General features: G+C 37.7%; 1 protein-coding gene across 7 annotated transcripts in view; it reads right to left on the reverse strand.

Moving 5' to 3' along the window:
* Positions 1-3,190: 3,190 nt before the first annotated feature.
* Positions 3,191-23,458, reverse strand: part of FYN (FYN proto-oncogene, Src family tyrosine kinase) — a 272,216-nt gene continuing 251,948 nt past the window's right edge. For all 7 annotated transcript variants that reach the window (XM_051997556.1, XM_051997554.1, XM_051997553.1 and 4 more), the window contains 2 exons: positions 18,840-18,971; positions 3,191-4,919 (listed from right to left, as the gene is read on the reverse strand). In XM_051997556.1, coding sequence (XP_051853516.1) covers positions 4,711-4,919; positions 18,840-18,971 — 341 coding nt within the window. In that variant the 3' untranslated portion in view covers positions 3,191-4,710. The remainder of the gene's footprint in view (positions 4,920-18,839; positions 18,972-23,458) is intronic.

Consider the following 23,458-nt stretch of genomic DNA (forward strand, 5'->3'; position numbering starts at 1 on the left):
AATGAGATAATATGTGTGAAGCACCTTGCACATGGGTGCTGTAGAAATGTTTATTCCCTTCTTTCCCCCTTCATGTCCAGTGCCTAGTTGCCAAATCTTGTTGAGTTTCTTACATATATTATATGTTCCTCTTCCTTTCCATCATCACTTTAGTGCAGGTCTGCATTGTAACAATAATCCTCAATGGGTTTTCTTGCTTCTTTAGTTTCTCTATTTCCCCAGTCTACCTTCCCAATTATTGAAAGATTAATCCTTCTCCTCACATCTACTTATTGCTCAAAAACCATTCTGTGCAATCTCTTTTCCTGTAGAATAAAGTCCAAACTCTTTTTCTGACACTATAGTTCTCCTTAGTAGGCTGGTATCACTCTACCTTTCCATTACCATTACCCAATATTCCTTTTCACATCTTCTGCCCTAGAAGCCAAATTACTTTCTCAGCATTGCTGAAACATGTCTCATGCTGTCCTGCCCTGGTACCTGGAATGTCTTCTGGCTCTCCACTCCATAATCCCCCCATCACCATCTCTCCTGGTTGAGACTCTCTCCTTCTAAGTCTAGCACACATTTCACATCCTCCATTTTGCTTTGGAATGTTTTATATTTGGAAATATACATGTCTGTTCCCCTTAACTAGATTGGAAGCTTCTTGAGAGCCTATTTTTATTTTTGTTACATCTATGTTTAGTATAATGTTTTAAATATAGCAAGTATTGAACACAGTTTGATTAAATTCTCACACACAAAAAAATTATGAGAAATACTTAATAAGGATGCCTGCAAACTACATTGCTTGCATGCTCTCTATTTGCATACTTACAACCAAACAACAGAAAGAAATTATTCATTACCAGAACATGAAGATAAAAAATGAATTTTACTTTCACCACTTTTAGGCATGAGATCATATGATTTCTTAACAGGGGCATTTTTTTTATGTTATGGAATTTTTAATTCCTGTATCTCTGAACTTTTTTGTTTGTTTTAGGTATTAAGGAAATATATTTTGCATAATTTACACAGACATAACCTATTTCAAATTGCTTGGTGTCCTTGGCTAGAGAGGGTAGGGACTTAGGATTAGGGGGAAGAAGAAAAGGGTGAGAATTTGAAGCTAAAAATAAAAAAAAATACTAATGTTAAAAGTTGTTAACTAATGTTAAAAGTATGTACTTGAGAAAAAATAATAATTTAAAATAAAGGGTATTGAGGTGATAGAATTCCTGGTAGGTAATACTATTTTCCCCATTATACTCAATGAAGCAAGAAGAAAAGGCATCATTAAAAACAAACAAAACAAACAAATAAACGAATGAAGAAAAATTCTTAATTAACAGAAATACCTTAAGTATTTCTGATATGTCTTTCTTCTTATTTCCTTAGAGTGACTGTTTTGGTGCTACCTGGTTGCTCAGAATAGCTACAACAGACTGATGTTGGAAGACACATCTTGAAGTGCCTCAAAATGCTCTTAATTTATTTTACCTTCTGCAAGAGGTACTTACCAGACACTTAAATAATAGGTTAAAGAGCATACTTTGGTCTGGAGAGATTCTCTTTCCTTGAAGAAATTCGACCAAAATAAATTGCCCTGCTTGCCTTCACCATCTCTGAATGATCCATCTGTCTGTCTATCTTTCGTTTTTGGAGGGGGGGAGTGGGGAGAGCATGACAACCAAAGATAAAGAAATTGGTAAGAAGATCTGTAAATACACATTTTAAAATTTTCCAAACATGTCAATAAACCAACCAACCTCATGGCAAAAACTTTTGTCAAGAAACTGAAAACACTTAAAACTCCTACAGTTTTGCCTTGAGTTTAATTATATTTGTATTGGAAACAATATTGTGAAAACCTTGATTAACCAGAAAATCCCATTTGTTTTGATCTTTGTTGTTGTTTTTTAATCTTTTTGCAACATATTAATCTACTGGGGCTAAGTATGCTAATCACAATGTAATCTTCCACTGAGGATTACTGAGATGAGATCTTAGGGCTCAGAACTGAAGCAGTCTTATCGAGAGAATGTGGTCTGTTTTGAAGAAGCTCAAACAGAGATATGGGATTAAGATCACATAGATGGGAAGCAACAGAAGCCAGGTACTCTGACCTCAGATATAGGACCATGCCGTCTCCCTATTCCTGTGATCAGGGTGATTTCCAGAATGTTGGTCTAGAAGGGACCAAATCTTTAGAAAGCAGAAACTCAGACTCATAGAGCATCAGTTTTATGGTGAGTAAACTAAGTGACCAAGGTCATAATGAATTAAGTTTAGGAGCTGGTGCCAGAAGCCAGATAGCTAGATGTACGATTCAGGACTTTTTTCAATCCAAAACTTGTCTCACAATCAGTACTGTAGATATAGAAAATTCAGGAGACCTCACTAAATTTGTGAAGTCCAGTTTCTGGAACTTGAATTTCCAAATAAATTCCTGTTCTCACGTAGTTTCCTAATTTTTTCTTAAAAGGATATGGTAGAAATCACAGTTTGGAGATTTCTTGATAAAGGCAGCTAAGTGATGCAGTGGATAAAGTGCCAGGTCTGGAATCAGAATAACCTGAGTTCAAATCCTATCTTAGAGATTTACTAGTTGTGCAAGTCACTTAAACCTATTTACTTCAGTTTCTTCAACTATAAAATAAGTTGGAAAAGGAAATGGCAAACCCTTCTACAAATAGGGTCACGAAGCATTGCACACAACTGAACAACAATGAGGGCTCGGATGAATCAAGGTTTTACAGCACATACATTCTATGTTTCTCCGTTTTTCAGAACATCCAGACAGTAAAACAGAACCTTCCCAAACAAAAGCTCCCTCATATCATATCCTTTTAATCATTTGGAAATTACCTCATATTGTTAGCCAGTCCAAAAAGCAAAACACCAGTTTTTTTCAACTGGTCTTTTTGCACGTGGCCTCTACTAAAACTTGTCATGTGACAATACATCATTTGCCAAGGGTGATGTGATGATCTGAAATACCGCAGAAAGTCCCAAAGTGACATGGGAGACTCCAGATGCCACCCTTTGGGCCAACCTGGGGGGCAGCTGGTGGTGCTGTTTCTTCAGCATGGGCTTCTTTTCCTGGCCATTCACCAGATCATCCCGATGCCATCTGGTACACGAAGCATCACAAAACCAAAAGAATTCCCTCCGTGATTTAAACAAATGAACAAAAATCCAAATGTAAAATGTTCTTTTTTTAATTACTAAATTAAGAAAGTTAAACAATTTAAAAATGTAAACTTGCAAAGAAATCATAACAAAAAAGTAATTAAGACTCCAAAATTTGCAACTTAGTATTAAAAAACTCAATAGAAATAGGAGGTTGGTTTTTTTGTTTGTTTTTTGTGTGTTTTTTTTTTCCTTTTGCTCATTTTCATTTTTTGGTTAAATATAAGTAATTCGAGGCTGGTACAAATAGACAATGAGAGAACATAATACTTTGTTCTGTGCATCCCCATGAAACGTAAAGAAGTGCATAGTAATTCCACTGGAGAACTCTCAGACATAGAGAAAGAAATTTCATTAGCAGTACAGGACATTTAAAACATGTATTTTACAATGGGAAATGGTGCACAAATCTCCCCCAGAAAATCCTATCTGCATGATAAACAGTTTAGTGGGTTGACATGACTAAAATGCTATGGGTTTTAGACCATTAAATGTGGTTACAATGTTTATTAAATTAAAAAAAATTTTCTTTTGAATTATTTCAGTATACAGTTTTTTTTTTTTTTACAAGGAGTACTTGTAGCATTTATCTTCCAGTTTGGCTGGTCATATGGTGTGTTTTCTTGCTTTAAGAGGTTCACTCTTGTTTGATGAACAAATCCTGTAAAACATGGCTGTCAAACATTGGGAAACAACCATAAATCCAGCACGTGGTTCCTGAAAGGAGTAAAAGTTACAACCATCTACAGGTACAGTCAGAAACAAACAAACAAAAAAGTGCAATCCAATTAAAAAAAGTTCATGCTTGGCAAAAGCCAAAAATTAGACCACTGGTTTTCAGAATAACACCAGTGTTGCCTTTTTTTTTTCTTTTTTTTCTTTTTTAATGTTTGCAGTAAAATTATCACTCTCTGGGTACTGCAACCATGCGGCCCGTTGTTTGGCAACAAGTTTTCTGCAGTAGTACCCACATACTGTATGTACAGGTATGTATATATTATATATATATATTTATATATTTATATTTATTTAAAAAAACCCAAAAAAACAAAAAACGAACACCTGTCCTGATTTTCTTTAGTTAAAACATGAAAAAAAAGTTTATTGTTTTAGACAAAGAGGCCACTTCTGGAAAATAATACTTTTCGTTTTTTTAGTTGAATCAGGTGAAGACAGAGTTAAAATCACATAAGATTTGCATTTAAAAAAGGAAAGCACTAGGGTCAGTTATTGGCACTGAGTAACTATTTACACTGAATAGAGGTTTTGCCGTTTACATAACATCGATACAATGCATTTTCAAAAGTCTTGAGAAGTTAACAAGTTTGTGTCTCTTATTCTTCACAGAGGACATTCAGATTTGGGGACAAGTGGTCATCGATGAGGGGTGTGGTTGTTCAGACTTCAGACTCACATGCACTCTGGTCCTGGAAGATTCCACACTGCTCCAAGAGCAGCGAGCTACTGAATTGGAAGCTAAAAGGGGGGGAAATGACCACCTGGAGGATGTTTTCTGCAGACAGGCCATATGACTTACAGGTTTTCACCAGGTTGGTATTGGGGTTCTGTTGCAGTAAAGTAGTCTTCCAGGAAACCCTGCAAGTACTCAAAGGTAGGGCGCTCCTCGGGATCTTTTTTCCAGCAGTGAATCATAAGCTCATGCAAGGAGATAGGGCAGTCCTGAGGACACGGCATCCTGTACCCACGTTCCACTTGCTCCAAAACTTCACGGTTATTCATGCCTAAAAAAAGGAGGAAGATGAAGACCCTTACATCACAACGGCATTGGGATCAGCCGGTGTTGGAGGCCCTTTACTATCTCAGAAATCACCTACCTTTTCAATGTATTTACCATGTCTTATTTTGAATTATCTATTTTATGCTATCTGTGCATTTGGAGATAATCTCTTCTCCTACCGGATTATAAGGACCAAGTATTTTTTTTAAATTTTGGTGGCGATCTATCCAACCAGATTATAAGGACCAAGTATTATCTTTGAGCTTTGGTGGTGATCTATCCTACCAGATTATAAGGACCAAAAGGACAGGACCACATATTAACTTTAGGCTTCCTAAGCTGCACACACTAGTCACTTAAGAAGTGTTTGCTGTGTAATGAACTGAACCAGCTACGTCCAGCGAAAGAACTCTGGGAGATGACCAAGAACCATTACATAGAATTCCCAATCCCTATATTTTTGCCCGCCAGCATTTTGGATTTCCTTCACAGGCTAATTGTACAACATTTCAGAGTCTGATTCTTTTTGTACAGCAAAATAACAGTTTGGTCATGTAAACTTATTGTGTATCTAATTTATACTTTAATATATTTAACATCTACTGGTCATCCTGCCATCTGGGGGAGGGGAAGAAGGGGAAAAATTGGAACAAAAGATTTGGCAATTGTCAGTGCTGTAAAATTACCCATGCATAACTTGTAAATAAAAAGCTATTAAAAATTTTTTAAAAAAAAGTGTTTGCTGTATTGAACTGAAAATTCGTACTGCCTAGGCCTGAGCACAGAAGTGCTTGAAGTGTGCTTCTCAGCATCCCAAACCCTGGTTTTAAACTCTGTCACACTGAAAACCAAACTGTTCCTTATTTATGACGTTCATAAACTACATTTATGTGCCCTGTAACCGAGCTTCCCCTCTACCTGGGACAGACTCTGGAAGGCTAAGGAAGGTGCCTCTTTGCCCCCCTCCAGGTCTGGGCGCTCTGGGGAATATCCTGAGGCAGTAATTACCGTCTGAGGAATGAGGAAGAAAATTTCCCCTGTTGCTGGAGGTGGCTACCAGGCCAAGCAAAGGTCTGAACCCCAGAGACCCACATTTGACCTGGGTTCAGTAACTTGGATGGAGCAGACAGGGTGTCTCCAAGGCCAGCATTTGCCTTGGTGACCTTGTCAGGCCATCCATCATTCTGTGACCTTTGTGACCTGGGGAGGGGAGGTAGCAAGGAGCTGCCAGCCTACTTAACCAACAAGTTTTTGCAGCAATTATGATTATTTTTGAACTATCTCTTTCCAGTCCTCTTTTTCTTTTTTTTTCCCTAGAGGAAAAAAAATGAAACTTAAGAGCAAATAACATTGTTACTGTGAAGTAAATGTACCACCCTCCTGCTTCCACAGCCAGTCTCCCTTATTCTCCAATTTTTTTTTTCCTTTCTCTTCCCCATATCATGTTTTCTTATTTTCCTGCCAATTCTTTGTGTTTTTTGGCTATTCTCTGCCCTCAGATTTCTATTAAGAACCTAGTTCCCTTCCTTGCCTGGTGCTCAGTTAATCTCTAAAATTGAGAAAAGGATCTTACTCTTAGATATGATCTTCATTTTCTTCATCTGCCTTTTCATTTGGGATATAACTATCACAGGGAAGCAACATCTGCATTTGGTTCAGTTTATTTTGGAAAGATGTTGGTTACCTGCCAGTTAAGTAAGAACTTTACGGGTGGTTGATCATGAGAGTTCCATCAAAGTTATGATTGCATTCTGGTGCATCCATAAGTTTCATTATAAGATCAAAGATTTAGAGTTATAAGGAAGCTCTGAGATCACTTATCATGCCCCAATTTTACAGACAAGGAACCTTAATTGCTGAGAGGTTAAATTACTGGCTTAATGACACACAGGTCACAGTTACTCTCCACCTGGAACTCTTCCCTTCTCATCTCCACCTCCTGGCTTCATGTCTCACATTCTACAAGAGGCCTTGCCTGATCCCACTTTCCACTATCAATTTCTAATTTATCCTTTATATAACTTGTCTGCACATGGTTGTTTGCTTATTGCCTCCCCATCAGATTGGGAGCTCCTAGAGACCGGGGATTATCTTTTGATATTCGCTTTTAACACAGATACATAGCACATAGTAGGCACTTAATAAATGCTTACTGATTTGACAAATAGATAAGGATGGGGCTAGAATTTGAACTCAGATTCTCTAACTCTAGACCCAGTGCTCTTTCTACTGTATCATGGGCTGTTCCTCCCATAATACATATGTATAATAACTTAGTTTATCTATTATCCTTATTATCAATGCTGATAACACTGTTCACAAAAGATGTGTTGAGGGAGGGAATGACGGTCCTGCCTGATACTAATAAAATGTAGTTCTATTCCAGCTTCTCTTGATAACCACTTACCATTTCATCATTTTCCAATTTATGCAAACCCTTTTTGACTCCATTTAAACTTCCTGCCAGTACCACCTTTAGGGGTAATGAGTTCCATAAGTTTTAAGAGCTACGTATAAGTAGTAGTAACGTTGTCCTAAATTTACCTCACTCAAGTTTCAAAGGCTGTTACCTCATCCTAGTACTTTGGGATATGGTGAACAAGTCTGTGTCCACTTTATCCATGTCATTAGTGATTTTATAGATTCCTTTTTCATGTGAGGGTTAGGATTAAAAAGCATTAGTGATACGGATTATAAGACACATCTGAAGTTTGCTTCAGAATAGGGGGCATTCTGAGGACAAAGGAGGCTGGGGACCTGGAAAAGGAGAGTGGCTGTTTGGAACACTACTGATATTGCTGGAAATGGAATGGAAGACAGCTTATTCTCTCTCATCTTTTAAAAGGGCTAAGTTAAAAAAAAAGTGTGTTTGATGGCTGCTACCATCTTCTGCCAGCCCTGTCTGCCCAAGGAAATGTGATAACTATCGACAAATGTCTATCACGATATGGCATCTCAAGGTGATAAATAAATAACAAAGGTGACCCAAGGCACATGGGGGTACCTGATAAGACTTCCCAGACCACGTTGATGAAATTCCCACTTTGGGAGCTGGGCTGTACGGGAAAAAGGTCCCTTCTAAAGCCTGTACCTGAGACTACCTGGGGACCTCACTTCAGATCACGGGGGGAACTTGATTCTGTGTTTTGGCACAGAAAGTTTCCATTCCCAAATACACCACAGTGCTCAATTAATCATTTTCTTCCTGTGTCACAGAGTGAGTGTCAGTAAATGTTTCATTTCATTAAAAAAGAAAATAAGCTCCTCTGATGGAGAGATTCCACATTTTCATTCTTAATGCAATCTCCCCTCACAGAGAGTGTAATTGGTCACTGGGGCCAAGCGTGATTCTCTGTCGAAGCTGCTGACACAGCAGCCCGGCCGCTGATACTGAGCTTCTCTCGAGATCTCCCACTTTGTTTAGGGTTCTCGCTCAAAAGAGGGATTTGCAGTTAAGCAAGCGTTGCGGGCAAGAAGTAACCGAGGCGCTGTGGAAGGGGAGGAAAGCCTACAGCCCTGGCACATGGCCCTTCTCCTCTCGTCTGCTCGACGCTCGGGGAGTATGTGTAACAGATTCCATACGCTGGGGCCAAGTGGAAACACACTGACAGCTTCTGCCAGAAAAGCAGGATATAAAACAATGCACCTTGTTATTACTGACAGTCTGAAGCTTATCTGGAGTAGCTCTTCTCCCACAGCCTGCAAGGGGGAACCTACGGGCTGACCTTCAAACCCGTTGTACTCAGGACTTCTGATCTTTGATAATGGTGACAGAATGGATGTCTAGTCACTTAGAAATGCTGGGCCTTTAAAAAAATCTATATGAATCAGCTGAATTAAATAGCTGCAGTCAGGATTTTTAATGAAGTCCTGTTTTTTTTTTTTTAATTATGTTCCTAGCAAGTTACCAGATTTAGACCCCCACCCCCTCATTTTAACAGATGAGGAAACTGAGACCTAGGGTAGTTAAGTGTCTTGCTTAAGATTACATAGGCACTAAATTGCAGAATTGGAATTTGAATCCAGGTCTTGTGATTCAAAGCTCAAAGCCGTGTGTTTTTTATTTTTTCCTGTGCCACTCAAGCCAAAATTTGGGAAATTTTCATGAAAAGATTTATTTGTGTAGAATGAGTTTCCTTACTCACTGCTACAAAACAATTTTCTCTCTTTAGATAACTCTAAATTCTTACTTTCAAGAAATAGCAAATTCTTTTCTTTTAGCCTTTAAGCAATACTGACTTTTGGGGCAATGAGAGTGATCTGAGTGATAAAGGGTTAGGGAAGGGATCTGTATTTGCTTGAGACCAAGAGAAGCTGAGGGAGGAGGATGGGTGAAGAAAGGCAAAGGGTAAAGTTTTTTTTTTTTTTTATTTTGCTCTTAAGTCAGGCAAAAACATGGAAATTTGTCACTTTTGCCTTTTTTAAAAATTTTGAGAAAGACTAAGGGAGAAGTTGAAACAAGGACAGGGTTAATTCATAGAGAAATCAGTGAGCTTTAGAGCATCATGACGCTTTGTGGGAAGAAACCCACACATTTTAGGGAAGTACTATCATCAGTAGTTTGTAGGAACCAGCTTTGTGATTGGTAAGGATAATAGATCATTTTCTAATGTGAGGGGCAATACACACTAATCAATGATTACAAAACATGTGTCAGCTCCTAATTTGTTTCTTGCTTCTAGGTGAGAAAATCAGCTTGAGAACTGATTAATTCTCACTGAAAATGGCTTCCAATTCATTATATTTTCTTTTTTTTTCTATACACAAATCCGGAAAAAATAACAGCCTAATGTCCTATTATTGTCTGTCTTTGTTTAACTAAGGTAAGCATATTTAAGAGGACCCCTTTCAAGAGTAAGCCTTAGTAATACCACATATATAACTGTAGATCAAACTTGTTCTAGAAGTCGAGTAGGGACAATTGGCTAGATCAAATCTTAATCTCCCTCAAGTCTCCAAATAGACAATATTAATTCCTAGGTTTTTAAGTTTCCAAAGTAGTCTTTCTGATCTTATTTCTCCCCTCACTTATTGTTTAGTCATTTTCAGTTATGTCCAACTTCTCATGATTCCATTTGGGGTTTTAAGACACTGCAATGTTTTTTCATTTCCTTCTGCAGCTCTTTTACAAATGAGGAAACTGAGGTAAATAAGGTTAAGTGATTTGTCCAGGGTCATACAGTAAGTAAGTGTCGGAGGCCAGCCTTGAACTCATGATTCCAAGTCTGGTGTTCTATCTACTGCATCACCTAACTCCCTTAAAATCCTGTAGCTAATTAAACCTGTATTCTGATCTAGGCACTAAAAATATATTCAATCCATTCCAAAAGAGCCTGTTTCATAGGTGTAGACTCTCTTTCCACTAATGCAGATTATACCACCCTTTCCACCCCTCCATGATAAATTGCCATGAATTCATCACCTGATGACCAACTCAACAACCCTTGGTGAAAAGTTTGTCAGCAGATTGCAGAATCATAGATTTAGAGCTTGAAAAGACCTAAAAATAAGTTAAATCTGATTTAACTTATTTTTACAAATAAGGAACCAAGCTCAAAGATTCAGAAGTACATGGGTCTAATGCTGAAAGGGGCTTTACAGAATAATGATCTTGTTCCGAGACTCACTGGGAGGTCACTTGAGGTAATAAATGGCAGAGCTGGGATTGGAACCATGGACTCCAGACACTGTACTCTTTCCAGTGCATTGTTACTTAACTCTATGTATAAGTCACTGGTCCTCTTTCAAAAGAAAAGATAAACAAGGGCTTTCCTAACTTAGTGAGGCTCAAAGTTTCAAAGGAAGCCTTTTTAGCTAGCCAAGGTCATTCATAAAACTTTAAAGCTGGATTTTGCAGCTATAGTAACCTTATTTTGCAGATATAGTAACAACCAGCATTGGTGGTGGCCCTCTGGTGTAGCCTTTGAGAATCTAGGGTCACCTTCGCATTATGATATGGATCAGAGAACTTATATGGGGGAAGAGAAGGAAAATTCCTTCTAAAAAATTAATTTTGTTACAATGAAAATTGGACAGAACAAGATACAGAGGTTCTGTGTTTTTTTGGGTTTGTTTGTTTGTTTTGCCATTTTTTCCCCCACCTTTGCCATTTCTGGGACCTTTCTGGAAAAGACAGTATAGCATTAAGTTTAGAGAGCCCATCTCCAAGGAGGAAGACCTCTGACACCTGACCCCTAAGACTACATAATTTTGCTTCACTTAAATCCAGTTCAAGCTCAAGTCAAGAAGTCTCCCTTCATTGAGAATGAAGAATAATTGTGATGCTGGGCAAGTCCCAACCTCTCAGCAACTCTTTAGGATTCTCAAATTGCAGAAAAGCTGCCAACCTACATTGGTACCAGAACTTTTCCATGCCCAGAACTTCCCTATAACCTGTAAAATCACAAACCCAGTCCCTTTCCCTCTCCCATGCCTCAAATCTTTCCTCCTTTCCCTGTCTTCCTCCCCACCAAAATTCTCAATACTTCTTAATCCTGTATTATGCTTTGGGATATTTGGAGAAAATTATGGTAGAAGTTTTTTTTTTTTAAAGATGTTTTTTTCTGCTGTTGTCTTTCAATATGAATCTCTAAAAGATTCTGTCTGAACAAGGAAAGAAAAATTGACTGTTACTTAATTATGATTTACATCTGACTTTTGACAGTGGGCTCTAAGATCCCCATTCTAAAATAAAAACAAATAAAAAACCAAACCTTTATAATAATCAAGTCTTTGAGTAACAGGAAGGATGTTTCGGTTACAAATGTGCTCTTGAAAAAGAAAAGTAGCTTTGGACCTTTTGCAAATTGTCCCCTTTTCTGATCAGTGCGAGTTCCACTAAGATGTAGGTATAGATGACTGGAGCTCAATGAAGCTCTCAGTCCCAAACCTGCCAAAAAGCCATGTTAGGCTTGTTTCTCTAAGCAGGGGAAAGGCAAGGCAAGATAAGTGTGCGTGCTTGCTTTAGCTAGCCAGGGAGCCTGTATTCTATCAGATGCAGAGTCAGATTAGGGCAGCCACTAAGAGGCTTCGTGTTAGGTTTTGGTACAGGATCAAAGCAAAAATTAAGGGCAGGGAGGTTCTGAAGAGAGAGCCAAACTGGAAACAAAGAAGTGATTTGAACAAAGCAGGCTAATTGCTAGCTTGGCTTCTCCTTCATTTTACCAAATACCTCAAGTGCAGCTGCTTAAAACAAACAAAAAAATCCACCCCAAAACAAAAATGTCAGACTAATAAATGCAGAAAAGAGTGCACAGTATGGCAGTCAAACAGCTAGACTGTAAGAAAGTGACAGGAGCATTGCTACAAAGAGCTTCTTTCCACCAGAGAAGAGCAAGGGAAGGGCCAAGGGAGAAGATGGTCATTACAGAGCACATGGGGTGGATGCCCAGGTAACAGAAGGGCAGGGCGGAGGAGGAGTGGGATGAGAGATGTAGGTAGCCATTGGCAACCGGCTTCTGGTCCATCCTCGGTCTCCTCCCAGTGTTGATTCTCTGCTACTTAGCTGCATCTCACAGCAGATGCCACTTGTCAAGGGACACCTTGGAGAAGGAAGCAAGGAGGGCCCTTGGGGCATTTTGGACAGGATGTCCAACTCAGGAGTGCTGGGCAGGGGCCACAAAGCCTCCCTTGATTCCTTCTCTCCAGAAGCCAAAGATGGAAGATGAATTTGTGGCTTGTGGAGAATTACAGGTCATTTCTTGGCTCCTTATTCTTCTCTTGGCTAGTTCTCTGGTCTCTTTATGCCCACAAACCAATCTGCTCCTACTGGCACAGAGATTACGGGACTAGCTGGAAGATGGGTGTCATAGTTAGGAGAGAAGAACAGGGATGAGTGGATGCTGGGGCGAGAGGGCATCCCATTCCCTGGGGTGGGAAGTGTCATGTGCGGTGGGACAAGATGCACGCCAACTGACACGTGTGTATCTCCAGGGAGGCAGGGTGGGATAATGGCATCAGAGCCAAGAAGACCGGGTCCAAATCTGCCTCTGATACGCAATGGTTGGGTGATCCTGAGTAACTCATTTAACTTCTCATGCCCCAACAACTCTTGAGTTCAGGTCTTTCTATTCTATTCTATTTTTTATTTTATTTTATTTTTTGTTGAAGCAATCGGAGGTAAGTGACTTGTCTAGAATCTTACAGCTAGGAAATATTAAGTGTCTAAAGCTGCCTTTGAACTCAGGTCCTCTTGAATCCAGGGCCTGTGTTCTATCTGCTGCATCATCTAGCTGTCCCCTTTCTATTCTATTTTTTAAAATGTGCTATTAAAAAAAAAAAAGTACTATGAATCATTTTGGTGGTCTGGTAAATTGTAAAGACTCCCTTTTCAGGAAAAGAATGTTTTGTTTTTTTTTTTTTTTTTTTTTGCTTGCATTCATATTCAAAGGAAATGCTAAATTTCAAATGGGGATTAGTGAAAAAAAATTTTTTTTCCTATCTTCCTAGTTCATAATCCTTGTGATACTCCTCCAGGGTCTGTGGATCCTAGGTTAAGAACTCTGCTCTAAGCTTGCCAGATATATCGGAAAGATATATTGGTAGAGGGAGTATTCTCAGTGGGTACACCCTAAACCAATGAAGTCAGAAATCCAATACCCACTCCTCCTCCCTGAAAAATCCCCATTATGTAAGTATTTAATGCTTACAAAAATATTTTATAGACAAGATCTCTAAATATATGGTCCTATGATCTTACTTGATACCACCATCCTGGGAGCAAATCTTCTACTTAAAAAACAAGGATTGACCTCTAGATAAAATCAGCAGCATGGGAAAGCTGCCAATTTTTAGGAGATTGCAGACAGTACAGTTTTAAGCTTTAGTAGCTTAAAACTGGTGAGTGAATCCAGGCTTAGGCTTTAGCAGCTTAAAACTGCCCTAAGGCTTTTGGTATACCCAGTATACAAATGGATGTATTAGGTATTAAAGAGACCAGCCCCTCTTGCCAGATCACCTCAAATTCACCATCCTTGATCTTAGAATCTGAGGCTAACTAGCAATCACAGCTTAGCAAGGGCAGGGTACTACTAGTCAGAATATTTTGCCCAGGAAACAATGCTTAAATTTACTGAAGAGTTAATTTCTAATACCAAAGTTTTGAGGAAAGTAAATGATATCACTGGCACTAGAAAAAACTCCCCCAACACCCCATCATCTATTCTACTCCCACCCCAACCCCTGGAAGAAAATCCACTGCCAATATATGCCTATCACTCCTGGGGCTAAGATAAATATAGAATGATGGAAAAAGCAAATGGAATTGTTTAAGGTTGTGGGCCTAATTTTGAAACGCCTTTCAAAAACATAACCTCCAATTCACAGGTACATCTATTTACATATGTTCCTAGCATATGGATGCCTCAACCCCAGAAAAATTGTTTTTTGTCTGTTTTGCTTATAAATGAGAATCCGCAGGAATAAAATGGTTTTTCTTTAGAATGGGGAGTCAGCAAACTAAGCTAGGAATGGTTTTAAAATTTTTGCTTTAAATAAAAATGTAAAAACCATTTTAAAGTCTCATACTGTACAAAAACAGGTGGTGGGCCATATTTAGTCCCCTGGGCCTCAGTTTGCAAACTCTTCCTTGGAATGGCTTTTGAATCTAAGCTTTCAGCAAACTGAGGATATCTATGACAAAGCATTCACTAGGTTGCCGAAAATATAAATATAAAATATAAAGAATTTTAATGTTGCATACTTTAAGGAATAATATTATTTTCCTAGTATTATAACATATTATACAACAATATAGACTTATGCATAGAGTTTTAGAATGGGGATCTTAGAGCCCACTGTCAAAAGTCACATGTAACATTATTGTAACATTGTAAAAAAATAAGTTTTTTAAAGTCATATTGATGCTTTAAAAATTCTACATAGGAGATATTTCCAGGTATATACCCTTGCCCTCATGGAATCTTCCCTACAGTAAATTAAAATGCTCAAAAAAAAAAAAACAAGAAAGAAAGAAATCAACATGGCTACCAGGTCTGCCAGCATAAACAATTTTTTTGCTTTAGGTGGGGCATCTACAGTATCCTACCTCTGAATTGGGAGGAGAGGGGAATCAACAAACTTGGGGTTGAAATGGCATTCACTCATCGATTTACTTATTTGACAAATTGGGAAACTGAGGTCCGTTAGTCTGTCTTTATAACTAATACTGGCCATTGCTTTTAATTTGCATTTAACTGCCTTTTAGTATTATTTAATATTATTTTCATGCATATTATTGTAGTAATTAGTAAGCTAATAAGAGCTAGGGTTTAGAGCTAGCAAACCATAGCACTTTAAAGTGATTTACATTATATTTCATTTGACCCTTACTACTACCCTGAAAAGTAAATGCTATTATTATTATTATTATTCCCATTTTACATGTGAAGAAACTGAGACAAGGAGAGAATAAGTGACTTGGCTCAAGATCATGTGCTAGTCAATGTCTAAAACAAGATTTGAACTTGGTTGTTCTCCAGATCCTATGTTCTAGCCACTCCATCACCTCATTGTCATTGTATATTCTCTTTTCCCATTTCTTCTCTCTTCCCTTTATATAATTTCAAACAATTCTTCCTGTGTCACATCAGATTTCAATTACTCACCATTAATTTCAATACTCAAGCAATATGAATATTTATTCCTCGTCCTAATATCTTTTTATCATGCTCTCTTCCTTTACCCTTCAGTTTTGGCCAAACCTCACCCCCAGAATATCTCTCATTCTTTCTCTGATTCCTTTTCCCTTTATTTTTTTTCTGAGGCAACTGGGATTAAGTGACTTGCCTAGGGTCACACAGCTAGTCATCCCCTCTATTTTTAAGGCTGGCCAAAACACCTGACAAACACATCCATTCATAAACTATCTTTTTCTTATTTAAAGCCCTTTTCAAAATTAATTCTGCTCAGGAATCCAATCCTAAGAGACTAAAATAAAGCCATTTCCTTCACCCTAAAGCTGGACTAGATTAAAGAGCCTCAATTTTTAAAAACGTATACCTCACCTCTCCTTTTCTCACTTTTCTTTCTCACATAAATGTAAGTTTCTTGGGACCATTAGGATCAAGAGAAATTCAAAATAATGGTGGTTTTTTTTGTTTTTTTCAGATGGCACTGAGCATTTTCAATGACTCGCAAGCCTGAGCTTTCCATGAAGGACTTAATTTAAAATCCATACAAAAAAAAAAGGGGGGGGGGAGAAGGCTCGCCTTCCAATTCTCCTAATACAGAGAGCTGACACCGACTTGTTTTCTTTCTGGGAAGCAGTCCTCCACTTCCCCAGTGCTTTTGTTCCTCCCACCACAGCAGCCTCTGTTCTCGTGTGCTCGACCATTCCTAGAATGTGCACACACATATGTGCGTGTGGGGAGCTGCAGCAGCATCAATAAAGCTGACTTCCATCCGGATTGCTCAAATGCCCTCTGCCAGCACTTCAGAGATGGGGAATTTGTCAATTCTGCCTCCATGGCTACTCCCAGCAGCCGAGAAGGTACAGAGCACACAGAGAAGGAGATGCTATTGAGGAGTAATTCCTTCTCTGGGTCCTCTGGAAATCACAAAAAATGTTCCTTTCAAAAAAAACAAAAAGCCTGGACAAAGGGATTACAAATTAATCTGCCCTTGCCGGCTCCCCCGGCTGCAACCCCCCTCAGGATTTGCAGGAGGCCCCAGTCACTCATTAATCTTCGCTATCGTTGGTATCATTGGCTTTTTAGCTCACTCCTTAGGCATGCGTGCATGCACTGAGCGGAGGGGGAAGAGACCGCCTTTCTGTCTTCAATCATCAGTAACTGGAAGACATTTCCTGAACATTTCAGAAGGCAGGTCTTCGCTCCGCCATACACACAACAGCCACTGCAGGATAATAACTGCTGCAGGGAGGCTGAGGCGGTAGCTAAAGAACAAATTAAAGCACCAAAAAATCTTTAAGATGCCCTTGTCATGAATCTGATAATTAGGGGAAAAAAATCTCAGGCTCTGGAATACTTGAAAAAAAATTTCCCCATTCCTTTCTTCCTACATAAGTCAATAAACACCGATGCCGGAATATTGAGAGTATTCAATACTAAGCCTGAACCTTTTCTTTCGCCATGCTAATGAATAGTGTCTCTACTCTTTGCTCTGGCCATCTGGAGCTATATCCTGCAGAGATGAGGTTCAGTCTGTGGGTCTGATGGGTAGAGTTTAATCATCAGACAAGCAAATGGAACCTTTTAACCCTTTCTTTCCAAAGACTCCTGCAAGCCTGATCTGGGAAGCGGACTGCCTGTAATAGTTTTTAAAAGTCCAATGGATGCTTTTTAAATTTTACACCTGAGACATTTCCAGATATATCCTTGCTCTTGCTGAACCTTCCCTATTGCAAATTAAAATGGCTAAGAAAAAGAAATCAACACAGCAACTTCAGGACTTTCCTGCTGAGGAGAAAGGGATTTCATGAATTCTGAATGGGGTGGGGCCTAAGTGCCCAGATCAGTTGCTAATTGCTTGAAATTTTAAAATATATTTCAAAATGACTTCTTGTTGGCATAAAACGGAAGCTCCAGCTTCCCAGTTTCTTTGACAGAAGACCCTTTTATGCCCTTTTTATTTTCCAAGAAAGCCTCAGGATAAAGCTACAAGGGGCCAGCGGTTGTATCTCTGAAGTTTCTTAAGATCTTCACTCCAGCTAAAGCTTCTCTTTACTCCATTTACTATTTTGTGATAATTATGAGGAGGCCCATAATTTCTCCTACATACTCAGCTTGGGCAAAGACTGGTGTACCTTTGAGAAAAGTACTTTATTTCTCTCATAGTAATTGGCATAAGAGAATAAAAGCATTTAAAATTTAGAATTGGAAAAACACTTTAGATTTCCCATTCCTTTAAAATCTTGCCCCAAAAGAGTCACATTGTTGTTCAGTCGTGTCCGACTCTTTGTGAGGTTTTTTTGGCAAAACTACTAGAGTGATTTGGCATTTCCTTCTCCTGTTCCTTCTACAGATGAGAAAACTGAGGGAAAAAAGGCTAAGTGACTTGTTTACTCACTAAATGAGTACCTGAGATCGGATTTGAAGTTAGATCTCCCTGACCCTATCTCCTGAGCCACGTAGCTGCTCAGCCACACTGTACATGATTTTATATAAGAAGCTAGGCCCTAGGAACCCCTACCATCCTAAAATTAAACATTACCCAAGTCTTTCTAATTGCTTCATGGATTACTCCATTAAAGCAGCCTGGAGCAGGGGTTAGAAAGCTAGCCTTAAAGCTAGAGAGACGTGGGTTGAAGTCCCATACACATTAACTCTGTGATTTCAGGCAAGTCATGTAATCCCTGTGTTTTTAGCATCAAAACTGAGTGGCTACAAATCCCACAGAAATCTAGAGGAGGGCCTAAACCAAGTTAAAATATAAAAGTATACAAAAATAAATAAAAATATAATGCAATATAGATCATTTCAGTCAATATGCTGCAGAAGGGAACCAAATTCTACTTGAGTTTGTCATTACTATTTTTAGCAAAAGCCCAGAAGTTGAAGAGATATTACCATACTGCACTGATAAAAAAGTGAGGATGAATGGCCAGTTGTCATTAGTCTTTTTTGAGAAAGAAGGTTCAATTATAACAATGATAGGAATTTCCTCAACCTGGAGATCTCTCTATTCATGAATCTATTCTCTACCCCTCATTTTCATACTACCTTATCACCAGGCCGACACATTCAGTATGCACTGTGAAAACATGAATTATTTTTATAATTTTGGTTGGAGTTTAAACAAATGTTTGTGGAATTCATTAAGTGCAATTTAATTCTACAAACACTTAAAAAAAACACAGGTTATTTGCTAGGCGCTCTATTGAGGAAATGAATGAATAAATCTCCAAATGGAGGGGTGGGGGCATCCAAATCCCAAGAAAGTTTCCTTCCTGCCCCTCTCTTCTTACCTGGATAGGGAACTCTCCCTTTGGTTACCAGCTCTGTGAGTAAAATTCCAAAGGACCACACGTCAGACTTGATAGTGAACCTTCCATAGAGGGCTGCTTCTGGGGCCGTCCACTTGATAGGGAACTTTGCACCTAAAGCAAAGACATGATGATTATTATTCATAATTAAAGCAGCAGCAAGATCTCACAGGACACAAAGAGAGGGTAAGGGAACAACTACATGTCTCAGATTAGAAGCAGCAAAGAATTATAAAAAAGATGTTTGGTAGAGGAAGAACCAAGAAACATGGACTAGATCTGCCACGAGTCTCCCCTCAGTCAAACTAACACTTGGATGTCAAATTGGTCTTCCAAAGTGCAAATCCTAGTATATCACTCACCTCTTTAATCATACCAGTGGCTCCTTAATTCTATCAGGGATTTCTCTGGCTTGTAATGCTTTATTTAAGCTGATTTCTGACTGTCTTTGCAATGTGCTTAGATCCTATACACCTCCCAAAGTACTTTGTGATCCAATGACAATAGCCTTCTCAATCATCCTTTCTTTTGTGATCTTGTTTATTCTTCCCCCCTCCTTTCATTCTTTCTTTTGCCAATTTTTTTTCTTTTGCCATTTTTCTTTCCTTCCTTCCTTCCCTTTCTTCCTCTGTAAAGAGAGGGGAAGCTGACCTACATCATTTTTAAGGCCCCTATGAGCACTATGATTCTATTTTAATCTATAACACATAGTATTAAGGCTATTATATATATATATATATATATATATAGCCTTACAAATATACTTACTAAGTATATAATGACTTACAAAATACACAGAATGTCTATGAATGGATTCTCCTGGTATGAGACAAGCTGACACAGGATTTGTGTCCAAATGTGTCCATATGTTCCTTGGGTCTTCCTCATTAACTATAGAAGAGCTTTTTTTTTTCCTCCTTCTCTTTCTCCATTAGAATGTAAGTTCTTTCATGGTTCTTTTCAACAATAAGATAATTGAGGCCAGTTGATCTTGTGATGAAGAGAGCAACAACTATGGGGACTTGTGAGGACTCAGCAAAATGCTAAGTGAAAGCATTTTCACTTTCTGTTATTTGCTGGTATTTTATTTTTTTTCTCATTTTTTCCTTTTTAATTTGATTTTTCTTGTGCGTCATGATAATTATATAACTATGTATCCATATATTGGATTTAATTATATTTTTAACATGCTTAATATATATTGGATTCCTTGCCATCTAGGGGAAGAGATGGGGGGAAGAGAGAGAAAATTTGGAACACAAGGTTTGCACGGGTTAATGTTGAAAAATTATCCATGCATATGTTTTGAAAATAAAAAATAGTAATAATAATAAAAGAATATAAGTTCCTTGAAAACAGGAACAGTGTCATTTTTGTTTTTGTATTCCTAGAGGTCAACACTGTGACTTCTACATAGATAATGCTTTAATAAATGCTTGAAAATTATCTAATTGATTTCCTTCCTCTAGCCCATGCTCCTGAAAGGGGCAATGAAGAATCCCTCCATTTCTCTGGGTTGATTCTTAATATTCTTGGATACTGTGGTCCTTCCTAATTTCTTTCTTGTAACCCCAACCCAAATCCGTTTTCAAATCCTGAACTAGATAGAGATTTTTTTAAAAAAAGGATAAAGTATATCATGATTTTCCTAGGAAAGATGGCGTGTAATCCTGCCTAAATGATTATCTTATGGTTATATGATCTCTCAAGCTCCATGAAGCAACCTTCTGGCACAGTCCAATATAGAATATCACACCCTTGACTCATTTCCCACCCCTGTCTTAGAAAATCTTTCCTCCTCCCAAAGAGGAAGGGTGGAGGCCACATTGCTCTTTAATTTGCCAGAAGGATTTACACAAGATTAAAATTGAGCCAACAACATCATACCCCTGCACCTCCTCCCACCCTGCTCCACTCACCCCTTCCTTCTTCTCTCCTGGCTACTTGGGGGAGTTACAGCCTACCCTGATCATCACAGCAACTTTAACCAGCTCCATGTCTGGCTTGGGCCAATTAATCTCTCCTTAGACAACCCAAGAGTCCTTACTGCCTTGCTTCGGAGGGCCCATCATATTGATACTGGACTTTTTGTGACCCTCTTTTTTCTTTTTCTCCCTCTCTCATTCACACACATTAATTAGAAAAAAATGATTAGATACATTTCAGTGAGCAAACAACCTAAAAAATACAAGGCATATTTATTCTCAAGGTGAACACAGATATGAGTTTAAAGTGTATTAATTCTATATAGAACCTATAAGAAAAGTATTCAAAAAGTACCCAAAATAAGACTATTTCTTTGTATTTCTCACAATAATACAACATAGAAATTATAAAATCACCAGCATAGTTTCTGGAATATAGTAATTAGTAATTGGAGCTATGATAAATTACAGCAATTTGATTTTTGTTGACAATCCTTAGCAAATCCATGATGCTCTTATCTTAGAGCAGTTTTTTTCAGCATCTCTAAGTGTGAAATGAAATAAAAAATAATAATCTCATTATTTCACCATGCAAGGTCTTATGTTAATACTCTAGCAAAAAAAAAAAAAAAAAAAAAAAAAAAAGGCATCCTGTGGTATTCTTTCAGCTTTATGTGCAGAGTTATTTTTAGTCATTTTTCTTAAGCACAATTATTCCTGTCTTTTTTTTTCCCTTAAAAGCTGTGTGGCTTCATGTAACCAGGCTCTTAAAATGGCCATTTTGTTCTGTCAGGGTTCCTCCTTTCAGATTTATTACATGCCTTCCCTTCCTGAAGGACCCCAGATCCAGCACTCTCTCCACTGTGGCACATAATGTGTACATGTGAAGTAATAACAGCCCCCACCACAATAACTGACACTTATATTATATGCCAGGTACTATGCTAAGTACTTTGCAGTGGTTGTCTCATTTGATCCTCACAAAAGATCTGGGAGAAGGATTATCCCTCTTTTTTTTAAATTTCTTTTTGGGAGGCAATCAGGGTTGAATGACTGGCCCAGGGTCACACAGATAATAAGTATCTGAGTCCAAATCTGAACTCAGATCCTCCTGACTCCAGGGCTCTGTCCACCGTATGGTGTAAATGCCAACATCATCCCTATTTTTCAGAAGGGAAAACTCAAGCAGAGATGAAGGGACTTGCTAGTGAATGTCTGACCTTGTATTTGAATTCAAGTCTACTGGATTCCAGGTCAAATGAGCCACTTAGTTGATCCACATATACGTATGTCTATATATATATATATATATATTATATATATATATTATATATATATATATAATATATATATATATATATATTATATATATATATATATATATATATATATATATATATATATATATATATATATATATATATATATATTATATATATATATTATATATATATATAATATACATATGCAAATATCTAGTTCTAAGAGGTTGCACATATATTTTGCATGCAGTTATAAATGTATACATACAAACACATACATGTGTACACATGCATGTATATATATATATACACACACACACATCTAGATAGAAAAGGTTACATGTATGGTATGTTGCATATACCCATATATACACATACATGTGACCTTTTGTTACAAATATATATAAAATACCTTTTATAACCATATACACATATGTATATATATACTTATTAAAGGTCACATATATTTTACACATCCCTTTGTAAAATATGTATATATATAGTTATAAAAGGTTTATATGTATAGAACAATATAAAGTATTTTGTACATATTCATATAAGTGTATATATATATATATATAAAATATAGTATATTATGTGTATATAATATATAAGTGCATTGCATGAATATACATATATCTGGTTACAAATAATGACAAACATTATGTTTTATATGCATATATATGTACAAATATACAAAGCCTTAAAGGTTACTTTTTTGCATATATTTATATACAAACACATTACATGTAGTATATTTGCATTTATTTATGTGTACTATGTTCACATGCATGTGTACATATAAACTACACATTGTTACAGTGACATATTTGCATGTAGTTATATACACATATAAGCACACATGTTTATAGAAATGGTACACATTCTACATGTACTTATGTGTACACACATGTTTACATAAATCGAAGGTTAAATTTATGTTATCTTTCACTGTACTTATGTGCACGCATATATGTGTATAAAGATGGTTACAAAGCTACATGTACATTATATTTTGCATGTCATCCTGTGTGCACATTGTCATTCTTAATAAACTGTCATTCCTGGACTTTTGTGCTTGTAGCTCTAGCAGTTAGCATTATGCTTGAAGGGCAAACAGTAGGTACTTAATACTTGCTCACTGATTTCTCACACCCATACGAACAGTAGGTACTTAATACTTGCTCACTGATTTCTCACACCCGTATGAACAGTAGGTACTTAATACTTGCTCATTGATTTCTCACACCCGTACGAACAGTAGGTACTTAATACTTGCTCACTGATTTCTCATGCCCGTACGAACAGTAGGTACTTAATACTTGCTTACTGATTTCTCACACCGGTACGAACAGTAGGTACTTAATACTTGCTCACTGATTTCTCACGCCCGTACGAACAGTAGGTACTTAAT

The sequence above is a fragment of the Antechinus flavipes genome, chromosome 4 (assembly GCF_016432865.1).
Source record: "Antechinus flavipes isolate AdamAnt ecotype Samford, QLD, Australia chromosome 4, AdamAnt_v2, whole genome shotgun sequence".
In the NCBI taxonomy this organism is placed as follows: Eukaryota; Metazoa; Chordata; class Mammalia; order Dasyuromorphia; family Dasyuridae; genus Antechinus; species Antechinus flavipes.